General features: G+C 36.2%; 1 protein-coding gene across 3 annotated transcripts in view; it reads right to left on the bottom strand.

Moving 5' to 3' along the window:
- Positions 1–14,077: 14,077 nt before the first annotated feature.
- Positions 14,078–27,606, bottom strand: part of GABPA (GA binding protein transcription factor subunit alpha) — a 35,221-nt gene continuing 21,692 nt past the window's right edge. For 2 of the 3 annotated variants that reach the window (XM_036242668.1, XM_036242667.1), the window contains exons 6-10: positions 25,038–25,232; positions 23,291–23,344; positions 22,118–22,258; positions 21,689–21,881; positions 14,078–15,641 (exon numbers count right to left, since the gene is read on the bottom strand). In XM_036242668.1, the coding sequence (XP_036098561.1) occupies positions 15,413–15,641; positions 21,689–21,881; positions 22,118–22,258; positions 23,291–23,344; positions 25,038–25,232 (812 nt within the window). In that variant the 3' untranslated portion in view covers positions 14,078–15,412. The remainder of the gene's footprint in view (positions 15,642–21,688; positions 21,882–22,117; positions 22,259–23,290; positions 23,345–25,037; positions 25,233–27,606) is intronic. The other variant, XM_036242669.1, reaches the window with a different exon arrangement.

Below are 27,606 nucleotides of genomic sequence, written 5' to 3' on the forward strand. Positions count from 1 at the left end.
CTATACAATACACCTGAAACTAACACAAAATAATATTGAATGTAAACTGTAAGTGATAAATAAAATTCCAAGTTCTTTTTTTAAGTAATGCTTTCTTTTTTTAATCGTCACTTGAGGATATTTTTCTATTCATCTTCAGATACAGTGGGAGGGGGAGAAAGACAGAGAAAAACACTGATGTGGGAGAGACACATTGACCGGTTGCCTCCCACATGATCCCGACCAAGGCTGGGGACGAACCATAACCAAGTCACGTGCCTGTGACCAGAATAGAACTTGCGACTCATTGGTCTGTGGGCTGATGCTCTACGCACTGAGCCAAACTAGCCAGGGCAAAAATGTAATGCTTTTTATTTGTATAGATTGAAGTGTCCTTTAATACATTCTTGTAAGCATTGGAGATATTATTTGTGGATTCTGGGAGAGGTCGTCTAGATATTATAATTTACAATAACAGAGATGGTAGTAAAGTTATAGTCACCGAATGTGAGGTTGGAGGAAGGAAGGGGATCCAGTAAGTACTGAGCCCAGAATGTTGGGACCGTCGAGGTGGGAAGATCAGGAGAGTGTAATTTCAAAGAAAATGTGTACAAGGAGGGGATGGCCAATTCATGACAATAAAGGATGATAAGCTTTTTGTCAAGCAGAAAAGTTGGGGGAAAAGGAAGGTTAATGAGAAAAAGCATTCTATCAGAGAGAGCAGAATGAAGAAATAAGTTCGTGTTCATGTTCTACCCCCAAAGAGACACTAAATCGATTTAGCTCTCAACTTTTGGGAAATGGAAAAAATATAGAAAGATTTACTTCTCCTGAAGTATCCTGTGTCTGGAGTAAAGATTTCCAAAGCATAGCAATAACTCCTTCCGATTTCCAGGGCAGCTATTTAGCAAGCTGGGGATTGACTTTCAGAAGGAACGTACCCAGCTTCCACAATGAATCTAATTTACTCTCAATAGGTCCCACAGGGTGATACAAGTTCAACCATCTCTCATCTGAGAGAGAACACTTGGGAGCATTCAGTTTCAAAGATATTGCCATTGGCTCGGACACCAAATAGCCATAGGAAATTCTGCTATTTTCATAGGCGAGGTGCAGTCTAGAAAACAACCTCACTTTGATTTATCTTTGCAAAGATACGTGACATTATTTTATTTCTCCACAGGGATGCGACGAGCTAATTTTTACACAAGAAAGGAATATGAGGGAGGATTTTATTTTCAACAGGAAGAAAGCTTATTAAATACACATCATGGACTATTTCAGCCCTAAGCCCACTCAGGTGAATGTTTTCTCCTCTGAAAGCTTCCTGACTTACTTGCTAGATTCTTCTAAAGCTTACTGCTCTCAAATAGTTCATTGCTTTGCTTCCTTAGTGAGAATTTGACAAGTACTTGTCATAAGAATTCTGCTTGACAGTTGCTTTTTCTTTCGGCTTATGGAACAAGAAAGGTTAATATGAATTTTGGGTCCCTGAATAATATCTTAGCTGGAGGGCAACCCTGCCATTTCCGGAACACGGCACCAGAAATCTTGACTTCAGTAATACAGCATTGTGGATGGGCATCACTTTCTCAAGCCTCCGCTACTAATCTCAGTCAACCTGTTTTCATAATGAGATTTTGGATCAGTCAATGAACAACCTAAAATTTCTGTTCAGGGGAAAATACTTGAATGCAAGAGTTTCTACATAATTACTTAGATTGATTTTAAAAGGCATACATGAAGGGGGTGAGGCTGGAGACGGAAGTGGGTACTTGGGATAAATGGTGATGAAATAAAATAAAAATATTTTTTAAAGGCATATATAAAAATCATGGCCAGCCAGTGTGGCTCAGTGGTTGAGCATCAACCCTGCACCAAGAGGTGACCAGTTCAATTCCTGGTCAGGGCACATGCCCAGGTTGTGGGCTAAATCCTCAGTGGGGGGCATGCAGGAGGCGGCTAATAGATGTTCTCTCTCATCGATGTTTCCATCTCTCTCTCCCTCTCCTTTCCTCTCTCTTTAAAATCAATAAAGAAAAAAAAAGGCACATATAAAAATCAAATATATTATGAAAAATAATTAATCATTAAAGTGGTGAAAGGCTGTTTGCCCTTGTGACCCTTCCCGCCCCCATTACCCAAACATGAATCAATCCACTGAGCATGGTCTATATTACCACACATGCTTCTAAAAAAAAAAGAAATTTCACAATATTTTATTGTGTTTTGCATCAGAAAGATAAAATATTTTAATAAAGATGTATTTTTTAAATCAATAAATGGACATGATTTTCCTATCAAGTGGACCAACATGTGATCAATAAAATTATGTCTGGTATCTTCAATCAATTTTTTAAAATGTATATCCCTTTGTTATATTGATACTGCCAATAACAGCAGAACCAGGTTTCAATAGAATTATATTCTAATTAACAAAAAAAGTTCTCCAGTACAGCAAGTTTTTTATCTGTAGAACAAGTGATATAATGCCATTCACCATCTATATGAGGACCAATCTCCACAAATACAGCATCTCATATACATCAAGGTGTATTTCATGCTCATTCTTCTCTGGTATTTGCCTGACCCTGTGCCCCAATTTTCCATTCATTGAAAGATGCCCCTCCCTCGTCTTATTGTCTGTAACCTGCCATCCCCTTGCTCTGCACCACGACCCTTCCCTTCCCCGAGACACACATCCTGGAAGAACAAACACCAAACCCTTCATGTCGGCACATGGAAATCGTCCTGGATTCAGAATCAAGAGACCAGAGTTCAGCTCAGCTCTGCCCTTGGCATTCTGGTTAACCCTCATCAGATCACTTCATCTCTTTCAACATCACTTCTCCATTTTATTTTTATTTTTTCTCCCAGCCGTCTTGGTCTCCCACTTCTCCATTTTAAAGAAATCAAAATAAAGAAGTATTATTTGTGTCCTGTCACAGTGCAAAGATTTAAGTGTTAGATAATATGGAGTGTGGGAGATATGTGAAGAAACAGACATTCCCGTTCCTTGTTCATGGGAGGGTGAATTAATCCAACCACTAGGTGGGAAATTGGGCAACGCGTGGGTAGGGGAGGGAGGAGGGAGGCCCTGGAAGTCTGTGTAAAAGGAGTATGTTAGTTTTGCGTTGCTGTGTCACAAATCACCACACACTCACGGCATTGCCTCCTGTTATTTCCTGGGTCCTCTGCTCAGGTCTCCTGTGGCTGAGATCCAGATTCTGGCCCGCTAGCTGTGTTTTCTTCTGGAGGCTCAATTAGAAAACAATAACAGCATCTGTGACCTCTCTTGGATTGTTGGCAGAATTCATTTTCTTGCGGTGGTAGGACTGAGGTCATACTGTCTTGCTAGTTGTCAGCTGGGGACCCTTCTATCTCCCAGAGGCAGATCTGTGTCCCTTGGCCTCCGCCACGGACTCTGCCACTCTTCCCGTCTGCCTGACTTCAGAAAAGGCCCCGTCCTATTTAAGGGCTCACCTGATTTTATAGGCCCACCTGGATAATCTCCTCATTGATTAGCTCAAAACCAACTCAGAAGGGAATTGTATGAGACATGGACACCAAGGGTGGAAATCTTGGGGCCATCTTAGAATCCCGCCTACGACAGGGAAGCAGGAAGACCAGTCCTTGATGTTGGCAGAAGAAAGGGGCATTAGGAACGTCAGCCAGCCAAGATGGGGAAGTATTTTACCAAGGAGAATGATCCCAGCAGATCTTTCCTCTCAGTTCCTTTCCATCTCCTTCCCTTTCTTCCTCCCTTTCTGCCACCCCCAAATAAAATATCAGAACCCATGACCAACCCAAATAATCCTCGCTTCCTCTCTCCGTGGCAGAGTTCGAACCCTCTTTGTTACCTGACTCTACCAGTGGGTTAACAATCAAAATATAGCCCTGGCAAGTTTGGCTCAGCGGTTAGAGCATTGACCCGCGGACCAATGAGTCCCAGGTTTGATTCCGGTCAATGGCACGTACCTTGGTTGTGATTTGTCCCCAGCCATGGTTGGGGTCGTGCGGGAGGCAGCCACTCCATGTGTCCCTTTCACACTGATGTTTCTCTCTCTCTCCCCCTCCCACTCTATCTGAACAAAAAAAAAGGAAAAAATGTCCTCGGGTGAGGATAAAAACAAACAAGCAATCAAAATATGTTTGATATAGGTCATGAAGACGTTAAATCTATTGCTGGCTGCTTACCTGAGTGGTCATCCGGCAGAACACCACCTCCCCCATCCCGGGACACCAGAACCACCACCAGGAGCTCAGTCTCTCCTCCCCAATAGCCGGCTAGCCTGGGAATCACACAGTAGGGGGAGAAATGCCTTCCCTGGAGATCTCATAAGGCACAGTACAGATCAAAATTTAACAGGTTTAATATTTAGGAGAAAAACTGATACACATTTAGAAACTGTTGAGAGAAAACAGAGAAAGCCATAATTAATTAGAATAATATAAAGATATAGCCTAATTAATTTCAAAAACTTTATGAAATGGTAAAGTGCTATATTTTATAGGACTTGGCATTTTTTTACAAAGTCAAATTCCAACGTGAGATATAGTCTTTTTTTTATTTTTAGTGTTGAGAATATTACAGATGCCCCCTTTTTTACCCCCACTGACCCCTCCTCCCCGCTCCGACCCTGCCCCTGCCTTCACCACACTATTGTTTGCGTCCACTGGTTATGCATATATGCGTATAATTTCTTGATACAGTGGGATTAACCCAGCACTGTTCTGAATAAATCACAAAGAGTATAATCACAGGTAAAAGCTCCTTCTTGACACAAGTTAGCATGGAATACGTCACAGGTGAGTACAGGTCAATATTCTAAGAAACAACTGTGCTCACTCTGCCACATTTCTAAGGTACTTCCTCGGCCAGGACATTAATATATTTCTCTTGCTCTTTCCTTGACGATTTGCCAATCGTCATCAGAGCTCAGATTTCAAAATGACGTGGTAAACAAGAGAGAATCAAGCTCTAAATTCATGGCTTCCATCCAGTGAAGGAGAGAGCAGAGTGATTATTATTATGCACGAGCCTGAGCCCTGACTAATGTTCGGGAAGCAATGCTTCCTGGGGCGGAAGGCACAGAAACTCAAACCTGGATAAAAAAGAAGCCAGGCCTGACAGGAGGTCCTTTCACACCACCTAAGGAGACAGGACTTTTGAGTTTAAGAAATTGGTTTGATGGGACCCAATTTCCATGTTAGTAAAATGTGTTACCTTTTGGTAATTTGTGTCTCACGTTTCTTGTAAAACAGCTGCACGTTTGTGGAGGTACTTGTTGGATTTGCAGTTCCCACTTACTAATTGGTTTTCAGGAATACCCCTCTCCTCTGTAATCTGAGATTTAAAGTGTAAATCTCTTCTCTGGTATGTAAGAATTATGAATGCATCCCCCTTCCTCGGAGCAAAATATATAAAATACTGCATGCAACATTTTCGAACCAACAGTATATATACAATTATATCTATAGCATTTAATGTACACACCCTTTCCAGAAACCCATTCGTTACATACAGTATCTCCCACTTGGTGAAGAGAAATTAGGATTCTTCAACTAGTAACACAGTTTTTGTAATGTGATCTGATTTTGTAGATGACATTACTGCATCTGGGGTCATTTGTTTTGAGAAGGCTTCTCTAGGATAGTTTTTTACCTTCTTTATATAATGGAAAATGTTACATATGAATAATAGAAAGAAGAGTATACATAATGAACCTCCAGGCATCCATCACCCAGCTTCAACGGTTTTCAACACGTGGCTTTAAAAAATCTATAGGCCACTCACTGAAGTATTTTAAAGCAAATACAAGATAACACATTATTTCATCTCTAACTACTTCAGTATACATTCCTACCAGATAAACATTCCTTCTTCTCTCCCCTACTTTCCTCCCTCCCTCCCTAATTCTTTCCTCCCTATAACCACAAGACTATTATCACATCTAAAAAAATTAAGTGATTCCCTAATATTTTTAAATATCCAGTTTAGATTTCTCTGGTTGCCTCAATTTATTTTCCAGTTTATTTGTTGAAATCAGTGTCCGAACAAGACCACACATTTCATTTGATTGATTTAAAAAACCCTCAGTATGCCCTGGCCAGTCTGGCTCAGTGGTCCCAGGTTCGGTTCCTGCTAAGGGCACGTACCTCAGTTGCAGTTTATCCCCGGCCCCGGTTGGGGTGGTATAGGTGGCAACCACTCAGTGTGTCTCTCTCACATCGATGTTTCTCTCTCTCCCTTCCTCTTTCCCTCCCGCTCTACCTGAAAATAATGCAAAAATGTCCTCAGCTGAGGATAAAAACAAACAAAAAGACAAACCCTCAATATATGTCAAGTATATCTCAATTTAAATTAAAAGACTCAAATCTCTTTCAATCTGTACATTCTTTTTTCTAGTAATTGACTTTTTTCCTCATTTTTTCTTTTTGTACATATGCTGTCTTTATTTGTATCTTGCTGATTGCATCTGTGTAAAGCCAATTTATCTGTTGACTATATTTTTTATAAGCTGGTACTTCTATCTGGGGGATTTATCAGATTCAGGCTCAATTTAATTTTTTGCAATAATCTTAATGCGTCATATCAGAGGACACATATCTACTTTTCTCTCCTTTTGTGATCGTAGGATTGATCAATGCAATCAAGTATTTTGCTTTATCAAATGTCTCACCAAATTTTCACCTACAGTTTTAGCAGCTGTCGGGGTGATTATCAAAATCCATTATCTTACTGATGGCATTTTATAAAACTTTATTGACTTACGTAAATTTAGAGATGGATGGGCCTTAAAGAAAAATTTAATGTAAACTTCTCACTTTGGATGACAAACAAAAGCCTTGAGAAATGAGAAAGATATGCAAAGTTTGCAATTCTTCTTGGCTAAAAGGTTTAAACACATCTCCCTTTCACTGGTGATAGCACGACAGCAATGCTCTCTGAAGACAGACCCACTCCTGACGAAAGGCCCAAGCATGGCTTCAAGTCTGGCCTTACGTAAGTGGCCTTGCACCTGTTGGCTACCCACTCTAGGCCTCAATTTCTTCATCCACTCGCAATCTACTTCAAGCAGTTGAGAGAAATAAGTGAGAATGCAAGTAAGATGCCGGACACAATGTAAGTGATCAGAATCAGCCATCAGTCATTCATCCAGCCACGTAACAAGATGTGGTCATTTCTATAACATTTCATCATTTTATAATATTTTGTCATTAAATGAGGTGAGTGGCAATTTTAACAACAGAGAACAATATTCTTTGGAGACTATTTTGTCTTTTCCAGGCCCCTATGCCTATTTAGTGTTACATGATTATGAGACGCTTTCACATCCATGATTTTATTGAATCCTCTCAATAGATCTGTTCTGTGGGCAGATGTATCAACTCTCCTAGCTTTGAAAGGATATAGAGGAGCAGAGAAGCTAAATGACTTGCCCTAAGTTTCGTATCTAGTTAGTGGCAAAGCTTGGACTATAACCTATTTTTTCTGGTTCTTTCCTTGACACACCACCCTACATATTCTCCCCACTTCGATAAATATATTCATTTAATCGATTAATGAATTTCAGGCCAACAGGGCATATCTTCTCAAAGAATTTTCTTTAAAATAAAATATTCTCCATTTTATCATCAGAGAGCTGAAGACAGCAATCCAACTATGGGGTTCTGAATGCATAGCTTTTTTCTTTAGCCACTAAGTCAAGCGAACATTCCGGTTCAACTACACAATAATTAACTAATCAATGTGCTAATGGAATGTGTATCATACCCTTTTGTCCAGAAGGTAATGCCAACGTTAGAGATAAGAGACTTTACTTTTCCCTTTCATACAGACAATAGTGAAACAAATCTTTTACAGATTCCTAAGTGAATTAAAGAGTTGCCCACAGATATGATTAATAATGTATTATCTTTAATTGTTCTATTCCATTCATATCTAGTTACTGTTACATTACCTATAGAAATAGCACAGGAGTTATTTGTCATGAAGTAAAAAAACCCCAATCAATTACCTTGTCAGCAGATAGGAGAAAATGCTTTTGTCTCTGATTACAAATGTTCATACACCATTGACATTGCCATAATCATTCAGTTAAAATTGATGCTCATCATTTAATGACAAAATATCCTCCATCAGTGTGATCTGCAGATGAGCGTCAGTCTGTGAACTGTTTGTAATCTGTCCACAGGGACATGAGGACTGACTTCGAAACAATTATAGCAATTTGACAGAGTAATTGTATGTCTGTGGAACCTAATAATTTTTTTTTAAACTGGGTATTTTTATCTTTTTCATTTCATTTCTCTAGTAATTTCGATTTTGAACTTTATTGTAATTTACATTCAAATGTACATTTAAATGAGTTTTGGCAAATTTGTCCACCCATGTAATCAATAGAACAAAATGTAGGCTATGCTCATCAACCTTTCCTATTGCTGAGTGCTGTTTCCATTGCATGAGTGCTCCACAACTTGTTCATTCAGTCTTTTTTTCAGTCAGTTTATTCACACACTGAAAGACATTTGGATTGTTTACATTAGGGGTTATTATGAATAAAACTACTATAAACATTCGTGTACAAGTCTTTCAGTGGATTTACGTTTTCTTTCTCTTAGGTAAATGCCTAGAATTGCTGGTTTGTGACAAAAATGTGTTAAACTATTCCAAAGTAGTGTGCTATTTTACTTTTCACTAGCAATCTGCATGATTTTCATTTGTCATCACCACCAACATTTGGTGTTGTAAGACTTTTAACTTTAGCTGTTATAATGGGTATTCAGTGATACTGAATTATGATTTTTTTTCCTGATGACAAATAATGCTGAACAACTCTTTTTTATTTTATTATGTTTTTAAATCTTTTTTTCTTTATTGATTTTAGAGAAGAAGGGATAGGGAGAGATAGAAACATCGATGAGAGAGAACATTGATTGGCCACCTCCTGCATGCCCCACACTGGGGATTGGGCCCACAACCTGGGCATGTGTCCTGACTGGGAATCAAACCAGCGACCTCTTGGTGCATGGGTCAATGCTCAACCAATGAGCCACACCAGCTTGGCACTGAACAACTTTTTATATGCATACTGGCTATTTGTATATATTTTTGGAAGTATCTGTTCAAAACTTTTAGACATATATTACTGTACTGTCTTGTTAAGAAAGGGTTCCATATATTATTTTCCATTACCTTTTATCCCCTATGTACACTCTTCCACCTCTGCGCACCCACCCCACCCCACCCCCCACAATCACAACACTGTTGCCCATGTCCGTGAGTTCTTTCATATTTTTAAATAAGAGCTTTGTAAGATATGTATTGTCAAGTATTTTTTCGCAGTCTGTTTTTACTTCTTAAAAGTGTTTTTAAAATAATTTTTAAAAAATGTTGTAGTCTATTTTACTAGTTCTTACTTTGCTTTTTTGTCTTATCTAAAAAATCTTTGCCCTGGCCGGTTTGGCTCAGCAGTTAGAGAGTCAGCCTGTGGACCAGAGTTCTGGGTTCGGTCCCCACTAAGGGCACGTACATCATCAGTTGTGGTTTGTCCCCACCCAGGGTGGGGCAGTGTGGGTGGCAACCACTCGATGTGTCTCTCTCATGTCGATGTTTCTCTCTCTTCCTTTCTCTCTCCCTCCCACTCTATCTGAAGATAAATGCAAAAATGTCGAGTGAGGATACAAAAAATGAATAAAAATATAAATCAATAAAAAATCTTGTCTACCCCAAAGTCATGGAAATGTTCTTCCTTTATTTCTGTAAGTTTTAGAGTTTTTCCTTTGATTTTCAGGTTGATAATCCATTTTTTACTCATCTAATTTTTTTTTTTTATCCTCACCCAAGGACATTTTTGCATTCATCTTCAGATAGAGCAGGAGGGAGAGAGGAAGGAAGAGAGAAACATTGACATGAGAGAGACACATCGACTGGTTGCCACCCACATGACCCCAACTGGGGCCGAGGACAAACCGCAACCGAGGCATGTGCCCTGAGCAGGAACCGAACACTCATCTCTCTGGTCCATGAGCCGTTGGATGCTCTAACCGCTAAGCCAAACCAGCCAGGGCTATCCATCTAATTTTTATGTATGATGTGAAGCAAAGACTGAGGTTTATTTTTCTCTATAAATATATCCATTTGTTCTAAAAAGGCCATCCTTTACCTATTGAATTGTCTTGGCACTTACCAAATATCAATGAGCCATATAAGTATGAATCTGTTTCTGGTATCTAGTCTGTTCACTGGTCTATGTCTATCTCTATCTCAATACCACATCTTGATTACTTTAGATTTAAACAGCAAAAAGCTTTATATAAATAGTGTAAGCTGTCAATTTTTTTTCCCTCAAATTGTTTTGACTATTCTGGCTCATTTGCATTTACAGATAAATTTTGTTTACAAAAAAGACTGCTAGAATTTTTAGTTGGATTGTATTATACATAAACTTAGGAATAATTAACATTTATAAACGTGAGTCTTCCAATTTACAATTATGGTATATCTCCACACACTTAGATTTTCTTTCATTTCTTACCAGTTTCTGTGGTTTTCATTGGACAAGTCTTGCACAAATTTTGTTACATTTGTCCCTAATTATTTCATGTTTTATAATTCTACTGTAAATGATAGCTTTTACATTTCAATTACTAATTATATTGTTGCTAGCACACAGAAATAAATCTGAGTTGTGTATATTGACCTCATATCTTACCTTACTCGCTTATTAATTCTAGTATATGTTTTTTAGGATTTGCAATGTTTAATCATGTCTTCTGCAAAGAGTTTAATTTCTTACAATATGTATAACTTTTCTTGCCTTATTTCATAGGTTGGATCTGAATTCAGTACAGTATTAAATAGAAATGGTGACAGCAGATACATCTCTTTGCCTTCCTCAAATCTTAGGAGAAAAACAAACCATTATGTATGATGTTACCTGGAGGTTTTTCAGATTTCTGTCAAGTTAAGGAAGTTCCCTTCTAATTCTGGTTTGCTAAGTTTTTATAATAAATGGGTATTAAATTTTATTGTACACATTTTCTGCACCTATTGAGATGACCATGTCCCGCCACGCCCTGTATTGTTAATTTACATTATTGTTGTCTTTAAATTCTAGTAATTCATATTTAAAAACAATTTTAACTGTGATAAAATAACCATTTTAACCATGCTTAAGTGCACCATTCAGTATCTTTGACTATATTTATTGTGTAACCTATCTCTACAACTCTTCATCTTGCATAACTGACACTCTGCATCCATTAAACAATGCTCTATTTCCCCCTCCCTCTTTTAATTTTTTTTTACAAAAATTTCGGTCTGTGACCAATTGGAAATAAAAAGGTCCTTCACTTCAGAAAGTTTTAAAAGCAATGTTCTAAATCAGTCGGTTTACTTGTAAAAAAAAAAAGAAAGCCTTTTTAACATGTGCTTGGCTTGCAAATTAAGATTTAAAGTCCTACACAAAAAAATCAGTGTCTGGGGAGAACAATATACATCAGTTTCCTAACTGAAGGTTTTCATCACTTCAAACAAGGCAAAAATCAGACTATGTTTTTAAAGCAATTTATTTCACTCAAACAGCAATTTCTCTCTTAAATATGTCAAAGTCTGACCACTGCTTGACCATAAACAAAAGCACAGGTCATTTTCTCCTGTCCCCTCTGATTCCTCTACATTTCAGTCCTGCCTGGAGCAGCATTCTGTTACTCAACCAACATGGAAAAGTATTTTTTTTAATTAAAAAAAAAGTAGCTTTACTAAGAATTTTTAGTTTAATAATCATTGGCTCGCCTTTTGACAATACTCAGTATTAGCATTTCTTCTGTTATTCTACATTGGTTTTGGCTTTGTGGATGGGATTTCATTCATTTTTTTTAAAAAGACTAAACTCTACCATCCAATTTTAGTTCATGAAACCTGTTCTTCTCGAATTGATAGCTTTAAAGTGTGTGGGAATGATACATACATCAGATGTGGACTATCGTATTTTCATCCAACCAAACATCCCTGGAATTTGAGACTATTTGTTTGCAGGAATAAAACTTCTAACACAGAAATATACTGTATAATAGTTTTATTTTTCTCATTTTACTATTTTTACATTTTATGCACAAATATTTTTATCTGAGTAAAAATAGAAAATAACTGTTTTATGTAAAATTACAAAAAAAATAAAAACCACAAAGAAATACATAATTGTTATTATGACAGTATAAGTGTCTTTATTTAAAGAGTAAAAATGTATGCAAAAATTCTCCTCCCTTTTACAAAAAATTGAGAATTTTTTCTTCTGGCAGCAAGTGAAATATCACTGGATATCAATATTTTTACACCCCCTAGATATGAAGACATTAAGTTAGTCACAGGTTGTTTTGCAATTATGAATTTAAAAACATTTTGTGCTGTTTCAAAGATACACTAGTTCTTTTTCAAAGGCAGTAGCATAAAATGATGAATATGGAAAATAGCAGACCTCACCAGAAATATATGGAGGTACAATCCTTTAAAGAAATATCATACTTGAGTTTTACCATTAATCATGGTAGAAAAACAACTAACATTGTTTCCTAATTAATTGACACAGACTGATATAAAATGAATATGATGAGTTGATTCATGTGAAGATCAACCACACAGCAATTCTGTCTAATTTGATTTTCTGATGCCAACACAAATTTCCAAACTTTAGGCTAGCTAGATACCCATGAAAGTGGCTCAGTGAGAACCTTGTGTGGAAAACAAGTTTTAAAACAAAAGTGAACATTTCATTTATTCTTGTACTTAAGGTACAAAAGATGACCAATAATTTTATCTTTCTTCCTTTAACTATATTGTAAATTCTCCTATGGAAAATTCATACATAAAAACAAAGCAAAGAATTAATAGCATGAATTACCTTTTCTTTCATAATCTTTCAATAAGGGAAAATACTATCTGACTTTCTGATACCTATAACCTTAATAAGGACAATGAAAATATTTTATGTAAATTGAGACAAAATAACAAAAATTTCTTGAATCAAGTGAGCAAATTAGTCTCATTACTTTATGTTGTGATGCATAAAATGACAAGAGGCAAAGAAGAAAAAAGAAACAGTTGATCATGTATGAGAACTGTCTCTGTTCAAATTATGAGAAATAAAAACTGCTAAAAAAAAAAATGGAGAATGCGTGTTTTTTGCCTTTTTTTTTTAAGCATCTGAGAAATGCTTAAAGGAGAGAAAAAATAATAGTTTTCTTTTAGGGATCTATAAGAAATGTGGATGTTCTTTGCCTTAAAAAATATACATACCTACGATTGAGACATAAAGGAAGTCTGCCATGCTGGCTAAAATTTCAACGATGTCACCTCAAAAGCACTTTAAAAAGTCAAGTATTTTAAGCTCTTGAAAATATACCAGAATAGTATACTTTATTATTTTTTAAAAACTATAAGTGACTTGTCAACTCCCCAGGCCAGAAGTGGATGGTGGGAAACCTTTTTAGCTATTTTGATCTGAAACTGGAGTGTCTGAATATTATTTCACAATGCTAGTCTACTCCGATATTCTTGTAACCACTGCACCCAATTTATACGAATCATTTGTCAGTCTGTTTTGTATGTGTTTATAAAATGGTAAAAGTGGGAAGTTACAAATTTTATTCTTTTTTACATGTCTACTGCAGGGTCTTCAAGGACTTACTATAATATAAATGGACTGACATTGTACTTTGTAGTCCTGAAGCACAGTACTTTAAATTATGATTTGAGGTTATCAGGAAAGGAGATCGCAGATTCCTCCTCTCCTCCTTGTCCTAAAAGCCCTGTTTCCTGTGGTTCATTCCAAACCACTATTTAGTATATTGATGGCAGCAACTGCAAACAATGCCGCCTTGCCTGTTATTACCACGGTCCTTCCTCCTGTTTAGTCAAAAGCAGTAACTTTTATAAAGCTGTTTAGAGCAATGATTTTAAAATAAATGACGAGGGAGAAGGTGCATAAAGTAATATTTGAGAATCAGTCTTCTGCCATAAGAGGATTAGAAGTTATTTGCCAGTATCTCATATCAAAATTTCTAAATAATACCTTAAAACAAACAACAAAACAAAAAAAGAAAGGAAAGTGAATGAGCAAGCAAGCAAAAAAGATACATATTTCTAGTACTTCCGTTTAGTGTTAGCTTGTGGCAAAGTAGAGTATCCTATATATAAGAATTATTTAATTTTTTTAAGATTTAAAAAAAATGAGTTATTACCTTTTGAAATTATCTTTCCTTTTGAATATTATGTCTTCATATATATGTGTATCTGTATTTATAGGAAATGGTTAAATGGACATGTATATAGATATCTGCATACTCACACATATAAATATTCAAAAGGAAAACATTAAATAAATGGGAATTTTTAAGAGAAGACTGCCTGTACTGGAGGTCAAAATTTCCTTTTTAAACTATTTGTAAGTAATTTACTAATGTCTTGAAAGGTAAAGTACTGCTGACTGATTTAAAGTCTTCATTTCATCAGAAAGCAGTGACTATATAAGCTGCTTTGCATAATAATCCAGCACTAAAGGGTAATTAAAAAGAGAGAGCTAGAAAGAGAGAGAAGCCAAACCAAACCGAACCAATTTTCTGGCTGAGGTATACCTTCTCAATTTAAATCTCTGACAGGAAAAACAGAGATCATTTCAAAATATTTGTTAATAGTTGGTTTATTAGAATTAACTGTCTCTCTTAAAATAGTTTAAATTCTTGGCCGGACATGAATAATCTATAGAGAAAATCCTCAAGACTGGCCGAGCTAAGCCGGACTGACACCTGGATCTCCCTCTTCGGCACTGCTCTTCTGCCAGTCAACGCACGTTCTTTGCTTGCAAATATATAAATTACTTTAATAACTCGATACTATTAGTTCAGTAATTTGTTAATATTATACTTTTATTTGATATGACATTTTAGCTCTGCTTGATTAGATGAAACAGGCACACATGCTTTAGCTGTTAAAACTCCATTTTCTGGTTCTATGTAAAGCAACATCTAAAGCAGCAGAGAAGGGAAACAGTTGTTTTCAAAAATAGTTAAGCCAGACTGTTTCCTGAAGAGACTTCATTTATTTTTCATCCTCAGATGCTACTGGCTATTTTTGGTAGGGCTAGACATTAATACTGACCAGTTTAGCTTTCCTGACCGTCAACAAACTATCCCACAATGAACCTGCCTTCACACTGAAGCCATTGTGGTGATCCTTTAACATACACATATCCTAAAATATATGCTCAAAGTAAAAAGATCCGAATTCACAAGAGTATGAAATATTTATAAAAAAAATCATGCATCAGATTGTACAGTCTAGAAATAAAAGATTCAAATTCAGTAATAAAGGTAAGAGCAATACTCGCTCTCATATTTAAGAAAAGACCTGGAAATCCCAGCAGTCCTGGGCTCAGTTATCCTTTTCTGCTTGCAGAGAAGCTGCAGCCAGGGCTACTGCTGTGACTGGCTGGGCGATTCCATGGAGCTGCATCTTTGCAAGTTTCTTCTGTTCACACTCTGTGACCAAACGGTTCAACTCTGCTGCACTGTATCCAATAAGAGTCTTCAAGTCACAGACAAACTTGTATACAAATCTCTTGCCTTGAACTTTACAAATCATATCCCCATCATAATAATACCTTTAAAAATAGAAAAACACATCAGCACTATATAAAACAATAAAGAGCTTGGACTTACAATCTTTCACAGACTTTTCTATAAGAAGACTAGGAGAATACTGCATCTACCATAGCAGCAATTAACGTTGAAGTTAAATAGAAATATTTAATGTTACTATCCAAGAAAACTTCAAAACATTATTTACTAAAATTTCAATGCTCAAAACTTCATATACTAAATTTTCAAAGCATATTTTCCATAATTAGGATAAAACACTGATTTAAAAGTAAACATTAAACAAAAACAAAACAAAAAAAACTTGGGAGCAGTAACAGAATCTATGAACAGGGGTTTAGAGTCAGAATGCTCAAATTTGAAATCTAGCATCTTTACTCATTTCCTTTGTGACCAGAAGAAAGTCACATTTTTGCTAAGCTTTTCTTCTTCATCTATAAAATGAGGTTAAACACAGCACTTACCCTTATAGAACTGCTGAAGATTAAAAGGATAATTTTTGCAAAGTGCTTAAGCACACAATAACTAGCATATAACCTTCTATAAAATATAAGCTATGTTAATAATTAGGATTCCATATAGTATGAAGAAGGTTTTAATATACAAATACTGTGGACTGTTGGAATGTCCACTTTTCTGTCTTGTACAAAATCCTGTATTGTGTAACTGTGCCTTCACTTAGTACGTAAAGGCTTTCCGTTCAGAGAAATTCTCCAAACCCAATAGGAAACCTCCAAGTTTAAGTAAAAGGGCTAGAAGAAACAATACAGAAAAACAGGAAATAAGACATCATTAAGAAACAATGTTTCTAAACCTACATTGGTTCCTTTTGGGGAAATCACTCTAGAGCAGAGATTTTCAACCTTTTTCATCTCATGGCACACACATAAACAAATTACTAAAATTCTGTAGCACACCAAAAAATATATTTTTTGCTGATCTGACAAAAAAAATTATAATTTTGATTCAGTCACACCAAATGGCTATTGTGTTGGCTGCTGTCATTTTTTTAATTTGATAATCTAAGGGAAAAGAGGTCAGTGCCCCTGACTAAATAGTCAGGTATTGCATAAAAATTCTTTTGACACACCAGTTGAAAATCACTGCTCTAGAAGTCTGTTTATCGCTGCTTTCTCTGGAGATGGAAATAGAGCAGGATTTATATTTAATTTGGAAAACAGACTTTATTTACCATTGTGCACTGCCAATTCCAATAACAAGAAAAAACAAGTGAAGATTTCTGGGCTGGCAGACTGTGAAGCCTTTATATTTTAAAATTACACTGCCAATTTGCACCCATTTGACAGAGTTGTTAGTGATTACAAAAAGAACATTTGCTAAAGTACCAGTGGTATAAACTACAGTGTTTAGCAGGATTTTAATATAAAAGTCACTCAGTTTAATCAAGACCTTTAATGAAATGACTGACCTATACACAGGAAATCATGTCATCTTTCCCTAAATGCAGAACAGCAAAAACAGAATAGTTATGATTCACTTTGCCGGTAAGATATAAAACACATTGGCCATGGTCTTGTGTTTCTTTTTGTGCCAATTACGTGGATACAGACTTGAGAGCTCAGTCCCCAACCCACAAATGCTTGTTATCCAGTTTAAAATGCTATAGGCATTTCACTTTCTTAAAAAAATTCCTACATAAAATGTGAGGCTGTAACAAACAGACACTTGAGAGAAAAAGGAGAAAGGAGGAGGAAAGTGGTTTTATATTTCAAGGAGGAAAATTAAGTTAGTAAGAGGTGATAAAAAATCCATATACATAAGTTTCAATTTTACTTAATACGTCCTTTAATCTAGTAGATAAATCATATAGTTGCAAACAATTTGCTGCATTTGTTCCCTCTCTAAATGAAGAAAGTTGAAAGGTACACAATACCTGTATTTTCATGGGCATGATTTCTTTTCTTTCCTCTTTTTTTTAAAGCTTGTATTTTTTTTAACCTTTTACATTGTAAAATATATTCCAGACAGAAAGGACAGAAAAGTGGGCAGTTCAGTGATTTATTAAACTGCACATTCACTTGTTGACTATGAATCAGGTCAGGAAACAGAACACTGCCAGCACCCCAGAATCTCCTCTACAGCCCCTCCAAATCATCACTCCCTCCCCCAAAGGTAAACACAATCCTGTTTCATCATAGTAATCTCAATGCTTTTATTTATATCCTGATCACCCCAAAATGCATCTTAAATGCTATAATTTAGTTTTCCTGGTTTTTCGAACTTTACTATATAAATACATTCATACAGTATATAAATGGGTCTGAATTCTTCCACCAAACATGTTTATGAGGTTCACCCATATCAGTGATTGTAGCAACAGTTCATTTTCATGGATACACAGTACATACTCTTGTCTACCACAATTCATTCACTCTACTGTTGACAGATACAGGTATCCCATGCATCCCAAAGTTCGCATACACCACTTTATTTTCACGAAAGACCTACGTTAGTACCTGCTATCTGTCACTAGTCAAAAAACATCCGGAGAGTATTTTCACTTTTATGGAAAAAAAAAAAAAGCAAAAATAGTGTTCAGCATTTGTTTTGCAGGGAGCCACCACAGAGGCAGCATGCACTCCGAGCAGCAGCCCCATCAAGCCCCCTCCCTAGGAACTACACTCAGTCTCTCAGCATCAAGCAGCCAACACTTTGAGCTATCTGTGAGCACCTGTGCTTTATCTTGATTTATTTTGTGCATACCTGCTTTCATTCCATGGTAGTGTTCTTTCAGATTTTATGTGTTATTTGACACGGTTTGGGAGGTTATTTCTGGGTCTGGGAGCGCTCTGAAATATTTCCATATAAATTAATGGTAACTACTTCTTCGCTTTACGCTGGGGTTCAGCTTATGAAAGGCTATATTGGGCCGCTCTACTTTCAGATCCTGGGAGAAACCTGTATTTGGGTAGTTTCTGGTTTCTGAATATTATCAATAACGCTGTTATGAGCTGTGTGGACATATGCATACATTTTCATTTGTTAAACATTTAGAAGAGAAACTGCTGGGTTAGGGTACAATTTACATTCTTGCGGCAAGTGCAGGAGCATTCCCACCGCTCCATGTCCTCCCCGACACGCCAGGTACGGCTAATCACTTTAATTTTAGCTATTCTAGGCTGTGTGCTGACCACTGCATTGTGGCGTTGTTTGTTTGTTTTTGCCAATCCTCACTTGAGAATATTTTTCCATTGATTTTTTTATTATTATTTTTTTAACCCTCACCCAAGGACACTTTTGCATTTATCTTCAGATAGAGCAGGAGGGAGGGAGAGAGAGAGAAACATCAATGTGAGAAAGACACATTGAGTGGTCGCCACTCACATGACCCCAGCTGGGGCCGGGGGCAAACGGCAACTGAGGTACGTGCCCCTAGCAGGAACCGAACCCGGGACTCTCTGGTCTGGGGGCTGACACTCTAACCACTGAGCAAAACTGATCAGGGCCCATTGATTTTTAGATAGCGTGGAAGGGAGGGATGGAGAGAAAGAAACATACACAGGAGAGAGAGAAACATAGATGTGAGAGAGCCATCCACTGGTTGACTCCTGCACGACCCCAACCAGGGCCAGGGATCAGACCTGCAACCCAGGTATGTGCCCTTGACCAGGAATCGAACCCATGATCCTTCGATCCATGGACCAACCCTCTAACCACTGAGCCAAACCAGTCAGGGCTTATTGTAGTTTTAAATTGCATTTCCCTAGTTACTAATGAGGTTGCACACGTTTGTATATATTCCCTAGCCATTTAGAAAATCTATAATGTGTCTATTTAAGTCTCTCTTCCATTTTTTCTCTTTTTCCTATTGAATTGTAAGAGTTCTTTAGATTATCCAGGTATGATCTACTCTCTTGATGATGAGGTCTGATGACCAGAAGTTCTCAATTTAATTGTACTCCAATTTATTGATCTTTTCTATTAGGGTCAGTGCTTTTGATTTTGTTTAACGTGTTTCCTCATCAACCAAAGTAATGGAGGTACGTCTAGATGCTTCCTATTTTACTTTCGACATTTAGAGCCACAAGCTACATGGAACTGGTTTTTAGTATGATATGAGGAAGTTTTACTTTCTTCCCATATGGACAGTTAATTGTCCCAACACCACTGGTTGAAAAGTAGGGCTTTTCATCATGTCCTCTTCCCAGGGCCATTTTTAAATCAAATGCTCGTATATTCTTGGTTTTATTTGGGCTATCTATTCTAATCTAGGGTCTATTGGACTATCCTAAGCAAACAGTACATTGTTTTAGCTTTACTGCTGTAGCTTCATAGTGAGTCTCAATAATTCATAGAGCAAGCATTTACACTTGACTAATCTTCTTCAGGCTAGTCCTTTATAGTCCCACATAAATTTTACAGTTACTTTGTCAAGTTCCATGAAAAAACTTATTCAGATGGTTACTGCATTGCAACTTAGGTTGATCTAAGAAGAATCAACATTTTAATTATTAATTCTAATAATTCATCTATAGTTCTGAGATATAATTTATAAGTACAAAATCATATCAACTGTCAAAAATGACGGTTTTAATTCTAATTATACCCAAAGGATTTTTAGATAGTTGGCAAAGTGTTTGAGACTGCATTAGGTGATAAGCACATTGAAAATAAAGCATTTTAGCCCTGGCCTGTTTGGCTCAGCAGTTAGAGCATTGGCCCACGGACCAGAGAGTCCTGGGTTCAGTTCCCGCTAAGGGCTCGTACCTGTTGCAGTTTGTCCCTCGCCCCAGTTGGGGTCGTGTGAGTGGCAACCACTCGATGTGTCTCTCTCACATCAATGTTTCTCTCTCTCTTCCTCCCTCTCTCCCTCCTGCTCTATCTGAAGATAAATGCAAAAAAGTCCTTGGGTGAGGGTAAAAAAAAAAAAAGAAAAAGAAAGAAAGCATTTAGTTACTTATGAATGCTAAGGAAAACAAAAGGTCATTCTGGAAAAGAAAAGTAACCATGGTAAACCATGTAATAATACCTACAATGGCCATGATCCTATAACAGTGAATGCTGATCTAACCAAAATTTCCACATTATATTGGGATGAGGGGACAGAAAGGGTACGTATATATGCAGTGATGACAGGTAAATCATAGTCTCTCACTGTGAAACTCATATAAAATGTCCAAGTGAAAAATAAAGGTGCAGTAAAAATGTTATTTAGAAATTCAGAAGTAAAATGCAGAACTACTTTTCTATATTTACTCTTCAAATAAAAACAAGACATTATTCTATGATATTCCTATATATCTTACTTCCCAGATACTTAAATACACACACTGAATTTCCATTATTGTAGTCATAATTTCTTATAGTAATTACATCAAAAAATTTCATACTACTTAGGGGAAATTATAAATAATTTTATTCCATTCCAATTCTGTCAATGGAAAGGTTGGATATTGATTCAAGCAGGTGGTAGGGGAAGAAAGAAACACGGAAATGGGTCAACATTTTGCATCTAATTATAAAAAGATAATATCTACATATTTGCTAAAATTTATACTCAATTCAACTATGCAAATGACAGTATCTTTATTTGTTACATAAATGATAGAAACCTCAAAGATTAAACATGTTAGTTTTAAACAGAGTAGCATATGATTTTAAATCAGATAAAAACATGTAACTTTTCCCTGTTAGGCTATCAGCAGATTTCTCAGCAGTAACAAGACAGGCCAGAAGCGAGTGGCATGACATTCAAAATATTGAAAGATAAGAACTGCCATCCAAGAATAACCTATCCTGAATATCTTCAGATATAAAGAAGAAATTAAAGGCTTCCCCTGATAAACAGAAACAAGTAATCATAGAATAACCTTACAAAAACCTTTATGTACCTTAAAATTAGTACTAAAGATCTCCTTAAGAAGTCATTTTTAACATAATATGAAAATTTTTAACTTTTTTCATATATAAAGAAAACAACATCTCATGAACAAGTAGTTTAACATCATTACATAACAATGTTTACATGTAAAATAAGAAGCCATTTTTTAGAAAGGCTTGATATTTATTTTAAAAAGTCATAAATGCTTACCTTAATGCACGACTGAGTTTCTCATAGTTCATTGTAGGTTTATTTTTACGTTGTCCCCATTTTTGTGCAACCAGTTCAGGCTGATTTAGCTTAAACTCGCCTTCATCACCAACCCAAGAAATGCAGTCTCGAGCATCCTTGTCAGTAAGAAGTTCTAGCAAAAACTGCCACAGTTGAATCTGGCCATTGTTTCCTATATTGACAGGGACAAACATTGACCATAATGTTATGAATTAACTGAGGGGAAAAAGGCAACAAAAGGTTCTCCAGTTCTCATCTCGGCCACGCTAAAAGCACGGATGTTTTTTCAAATGCTGTCTAAGCACTGCCAGAGAAATAGTCCATACTCACATTTTTATATAGTGAAATAAAACAAAATACACATAATTCAACAAATTGTATAAACACCAGATGACAATGCAAAAATACCTGTTCTGTTCCCAGGTGAACTTCTATCTTCTCCTGAAATCCTTGGAGCTCTTTGTACTTTAGCTGCCTTTGCACTACTGTTTATACCTTTAATGGTAGTCGGTGTTGCAGATTGTACTGATGCTGGAATAATTTGGACAGCTGCAAAGAAAGACAAAAGAAAAACTCTTTTCCCTTCTAATACAAGCAGTAAAAAAACTACTGAAAGACATAAAATGCAATTAGTTTAACTAATGCTCCTCTAATTACCTCAACAAAAGTATTCACTTCAAAAGCCTTACTCCATAACAGTTTTGAACAAAATTACAAAAAAGTTCCAAAGATAAGGTATGATGTCTGTCTGCATTACGATTTGTGAATCTCAACTTAGTGAATAAGAGATGATCTTATTTTTGAAATAATTTAGTGGTGTATATATAGTTATAAAATATTTGTTCATTAAAAATGGTTTATCAAATGCTAGAGAAAATGTAGACAGCCCTGGCCGGTTTGGCTCAGTGGGTAGAGCATCCACCTGAGGTCCGGAGAAAATGTAGACAAATGAGGACTCACATTCCACTACTGATGAGAGTACAATCTTATACCAACACTTTGAGAAAAAAACTGGTAAAACCTAGTAAGGTTGAAAAGGTAGAAACCTTATAATCCTACAACCAGAGAATCTCATATATATTCTGACAAATACTTATTTGATGATGTTCACAAAGTTTTAATATACAGCAGCAAAAATGAATGAAATCGAGCAGTTAGGATCAATATAGGCAAGTCTCAAAACTTTTAAATAAAAAAACAGATTATAAAAGGATATGCTCAGTATATTAGCATTTTCCTAAAAAAGTGTAAACATACAAAACAATGATAAAAGTGTTTATGGTTACATAGTTGGTAAAAATATAAAATATAAATAGAATAATAAACATCCAATTCAGGATAGTCATTTAAAATGGGATCTACAACTGGTAAACTTTATATATAAAGATTTATTTTTTAATAGTGTATGGTGTTATGGTATACACAGATGTTGCTTATCATTTACTATTTCTTTGCATATCTAAAATACTTCATAAATATTTAAAAATTAGTTTTTCTTTTTACTACCTTAAAGTACTAAATAAAGGAAACATTTTTTACTGATAAATGGGCCCGACGTGTATCATGGGCATGAATACTTACGTTGATCAATTGTAACTATCTCATTCATCTGTTGTTCTTGGCTTGCCAATACATCTGAAGAACACACATAAAAATTTTTGTTATCATTTAAAACCAGAAATGCTGATCCAGTAAAACTGAACTTAATATTTGATAGTCACTTTATAACAGGTATTTTTAAGAGAAGTAACAGATGGAAAACTTCAATTTCTTTTAGAGTTCATTATTCAAAGAACCATGGTTTTCTAAATGTAAGTATCTGTATCTAAATCAATCTTTCTCTCTCTCTCTCTCTCTCTCTCTCTCTCAAGCCATGTAAAACATGAATATCTTCAACATCAGATCACAGATGAGAATATATACACACTGAAATTATTTAGATATACATTCTTCACCAAAAAGGCTCCCTCAAGATGATCTGAGAAACCTTCATAATTTAATAATCTGTTCTAATATCCACTTTTAAATAAAAATGTTTTAACTTGACAATGCTTCTTAAAGATAGCTAAATTTTCAATAAAACTGTAGCTGTCCTAAATGTCACAACACTAGCTAATTTAAATGTCTACAAATACAGCTCTCAACATGAATTACATCATAAAAGGCTCCAATGCAACCAGTTAGAATCATTCATTCCTCATCTATCGTCATTCCTTACTCAAATGCTATTTTTCACCTCTCAAACAAGAGGTACACTTCCCAGTCTCTATTACTTTAGCCTGTTTATTGCCCATCATTGCCTGGAAGCTTCTGCCTTGAAACTGAAATTGTTCCCACCAGAAATCATGTGTGTACTGCGAGTGAGTCCTGGACCTGGGCTCCCAACAGTTCTACTTAGGATACTGTGCCAGGATCCAGTTCCAGACACACACAGCTGGAAAGGGCTGGAGAACTAAAAAGAAGCCTGAATCCCACCTGTCAGATAGGAGTTTTCTTTGGGAGTTTCGAGTTTGGGAGTTTAAACAACTATATGAGACTGACTTCAGAGAGATGTGGGTTCTGATCTGAGCATTTGCTTTATTGGATGTATGACTGGTTGTTATTCAACCAACTTGAACATTCATTTCCTTATGTTTAAATGAGATGTCCCCCAACTACCATCTCATGAGGTTGTGCTGAGGATTAAAGGAAAATGCTTTTCAGAAGCACAGTGCCTGAAACCTAGCTAACTTTTCAGTAAACTGAAGATGCTACTGTTTTACACAGATTCTTAGTTCTGAGCATTCTCGCCTAGAATTGTTGTTTCAGTTAAAGAAAAATCCATGCCTTATGTTTATGGTATATTTTTCCCAAAAATGTTATAAAATAACCTTGAAAAGACAAAGAGCTATTGAAATGGAAATTGTTCCATTTGTGACTATAAATGAACAAAGGTGCCCTAACCTAAAAAGGCAAAAGAGAGTCACCATCACACAGCACAGGCGTGACCAACCTACAAGATTAGCTTCTTTTAAGTCCTGATTCTCAGAAAGAGTTTGGTCGGTTTCCTGGAAACTCTCAAAAGAGAAGGCACAGTATAGAAAGAGAGGAGTTTCTGAAAGCTTGGAATAAGACCACATAGGCACTCTAAATATTATATTCCTGTGATTTGCAGCCTTAATTCAGAGATTAAATAAGATAATACACATAACTCTTAGCACAGCCTTATATAGTTAATAAACATTAAGTACTACTGCTTTTATCAATAAGCAACTATGATAACAAAGTTATAAAGAAATAAAATCAAACTTAAGTTACAATGTAAATAGATACTAGCTCCAATTTATACATTTTCGAAGAAGCTCCAGATGACTCCAGAGAATTTCTCCCCGAGGGACCCGCTGAAAGAAATCTTCTTGGTTGAGACTACATAATTCTCGTCCTGAAATGTTGAGTGTGCTGAGGTCTATATCAGTCATGCTGAATTCCTTCATCACCCAAACCACCCAATGCAAGACTTGGTCTGTAGACCACTGTATAGGATCTAAAAAAAAAAATTACCATTAGCCTACTTCCATCTTAGATGTTACATACATTTACAGTTAACTTACAAATACACATACCACACACAAAATCCAGACAGTTTTTTCCCCAAGTAAGTAAATAAACAGCATATAAAGAAAAAAGAAGTGTATACTACATTTTCTCCTCAACTTTTTAATTTCTTAATCTAATTTCTGATGGATTCACATGGTTCTACATTAATTGGTCTGAAATTTTATCAAGAAAACAAAATGCAAAATGTTCTCCAGTGGGCTAAATGGAATAAAATTTGTGATTACCCTGGAGATAATGGAGTGAGTTATCCAAGTTTAAAAAGTTATCTTGTAGCAGTGTATGATGTGGTGCACTGAAAAAAAAAATAGAAGAAGTTTCTAAGGAGCTAGATTTATTATCCAAAATGTGAACAATGTACTCATTTCTCCCTTTTGCTTCCTGTAAAAAGCTGGTTGCTCCTGCACTTACCCTTAGGGTACAACATACTAACTGCCTGTTTACTCAGCTGTCTTCCCTACAATTCATTAAGGTCTTAAATACAAGGACTGTGTCTTGTAAATCATTCTATCTTCAAAATTTACCACAGTGCTTTGTGCATACATTTGCTGAATCAAAAAGAGGTGAATCCAAATAATAACATTTCCTCATCATCTTTTACTGATTAAATTCACAAATGAAAAAAATGGCCAACATGTATAAATATCCCTGGGACCTAAAAGAGCATTCTACCCATAGAAGTTTAATAAATAACAGCTGAATTAATTCTGGTATAGGTATTCATGCATGGAGATGATCTATCCAAGTAATACTGGTTCTATGCCCTGAAGATACACGCTATTCAATAAGAAAGTGAGAAAAATAACATTTAGGTACTTATCAAAAGCCAATTTACAATAAAATGAATCAACATAAAACTAAAGGATTAACAGCCACAGAATTGATTTTTTTTATTTGATTTTTTCACAAAGAAGTTAAGGGAGGGGGATTCTGAGAAGGCAGGAGCAAAGTTTAAAATTTCTCTGAATTAAAAAAAAATCACTAAAAGCAACAAGAGAGCAAACCCAAAAATCCATTAGTAGTTATAATAAAACCAGGTGACAAGATATCCCCATGGACCCCAAAATACATTCAGGTGAAGACAAAACACATCAGGTAACAGCCACAAGACCTCCATGGTATCAGCATCTATGCAGTAGAACGCACAGGGGGAGCAGAGACATCTGACACACTGCACATTGTGAGCGAGGGAAAACCTGCACAGAGCCAGGAAGTACAGTATTCATTAACAGGCCAAGGGGAAAAGAGCAGCTCAAAGTAGTTTTGCCCGATCCAGCAGCAGCGGAGTACAAAGGTCTTCGGTAAGGTGTAAAGGGCTGGAGAAGTGTAGCACCTGTGAGTTTTTCAAAATGAGGCAAAATCACTTCTAGAAAGTGAACCACAATGAGGAGAAACTGGTGGGAGTGGAACTGAAACTGACTGCAAGGAAAAGGAAAGAGCAGGGCCAGATAAAAGTGGAGTAAAGAGTAAGGGAACAGTCGGGAACGGAGAAAGCAAGTGGCTCTGTGTCTGAATGCTACTTAAACACAAGAGATGAGGGGCTGGGGATGGTTAGAAAAACTATGCTGAACCACATTTCCCTTTAAAAGTCCAAGGAAGCTTATTTTACATAAACATAAAACACGTATCAAGATTAAAAAGTTAGGATAAAATAGAAAGTCTGATTTGTTTTCTTAAATAATATCAGGACTCCTGGTTTAACATTACTAATTGGCCATACATGTTCTCTTTGCATTTTTTCTCTAAGACCCCAGGAAAATTACAGTAAAGGTATTTTTAAGAGATGGAAACACATAGGAATATAAATGGGGAATGTCAGAAATTATTTGTGAGATTTCATCAAATATTTGAAGATAATAAGCAGAGTGAAAATACAGCAGAGTAGGAAAAGCTATAACCTAAAAGATCTATCAAGGAGGATACCAATGAAAAGTGAAAGTAGTCTTGCCTACAGAACCCTTTATTGGCTCAGGTCATGGAGGTTCCAGGTAACAGGAGAGGTTTAAGTGAAAAGTGTGGAGATTGATTTAAAGCATATGATGTACTTAGAACCTCCCAAGGCCTCTCCTTCATTCTCAGGAACACAGATCAGACACATGAAGCAGATACTGAAAGAACTGATCTCAGAACAGTCTAAGAACTGAAGAGTGAGACCACCACCTCCTCACCTTCCATGTCTTTTTCCACTTCTACAATGTGGCATTCACATCCTAACCCTAACTCACACCATCCTTCTATTCCTGACAGGTATATGTGGCCAATGCTCCAGAAACTGAAGAGGTCGAAGAAACAGCTCTATACAT

The sequence above is a fragment of the Molossus molossus genome, unplaced genomic scaffold (assembly GCF_014108415.1).
Source record: "Molossus molossus isolate mMolMol1 unplaced genomic scaffold, mMolMol1.p scaffold_m16_p_5, whole genome shotgun sequence".
Taxonomy (NCBI): Eukaryota; Metazoa; Chordata; class Mammalia; order Chiroptera; family Molossidae; genus Molossus; species Molossus molossus.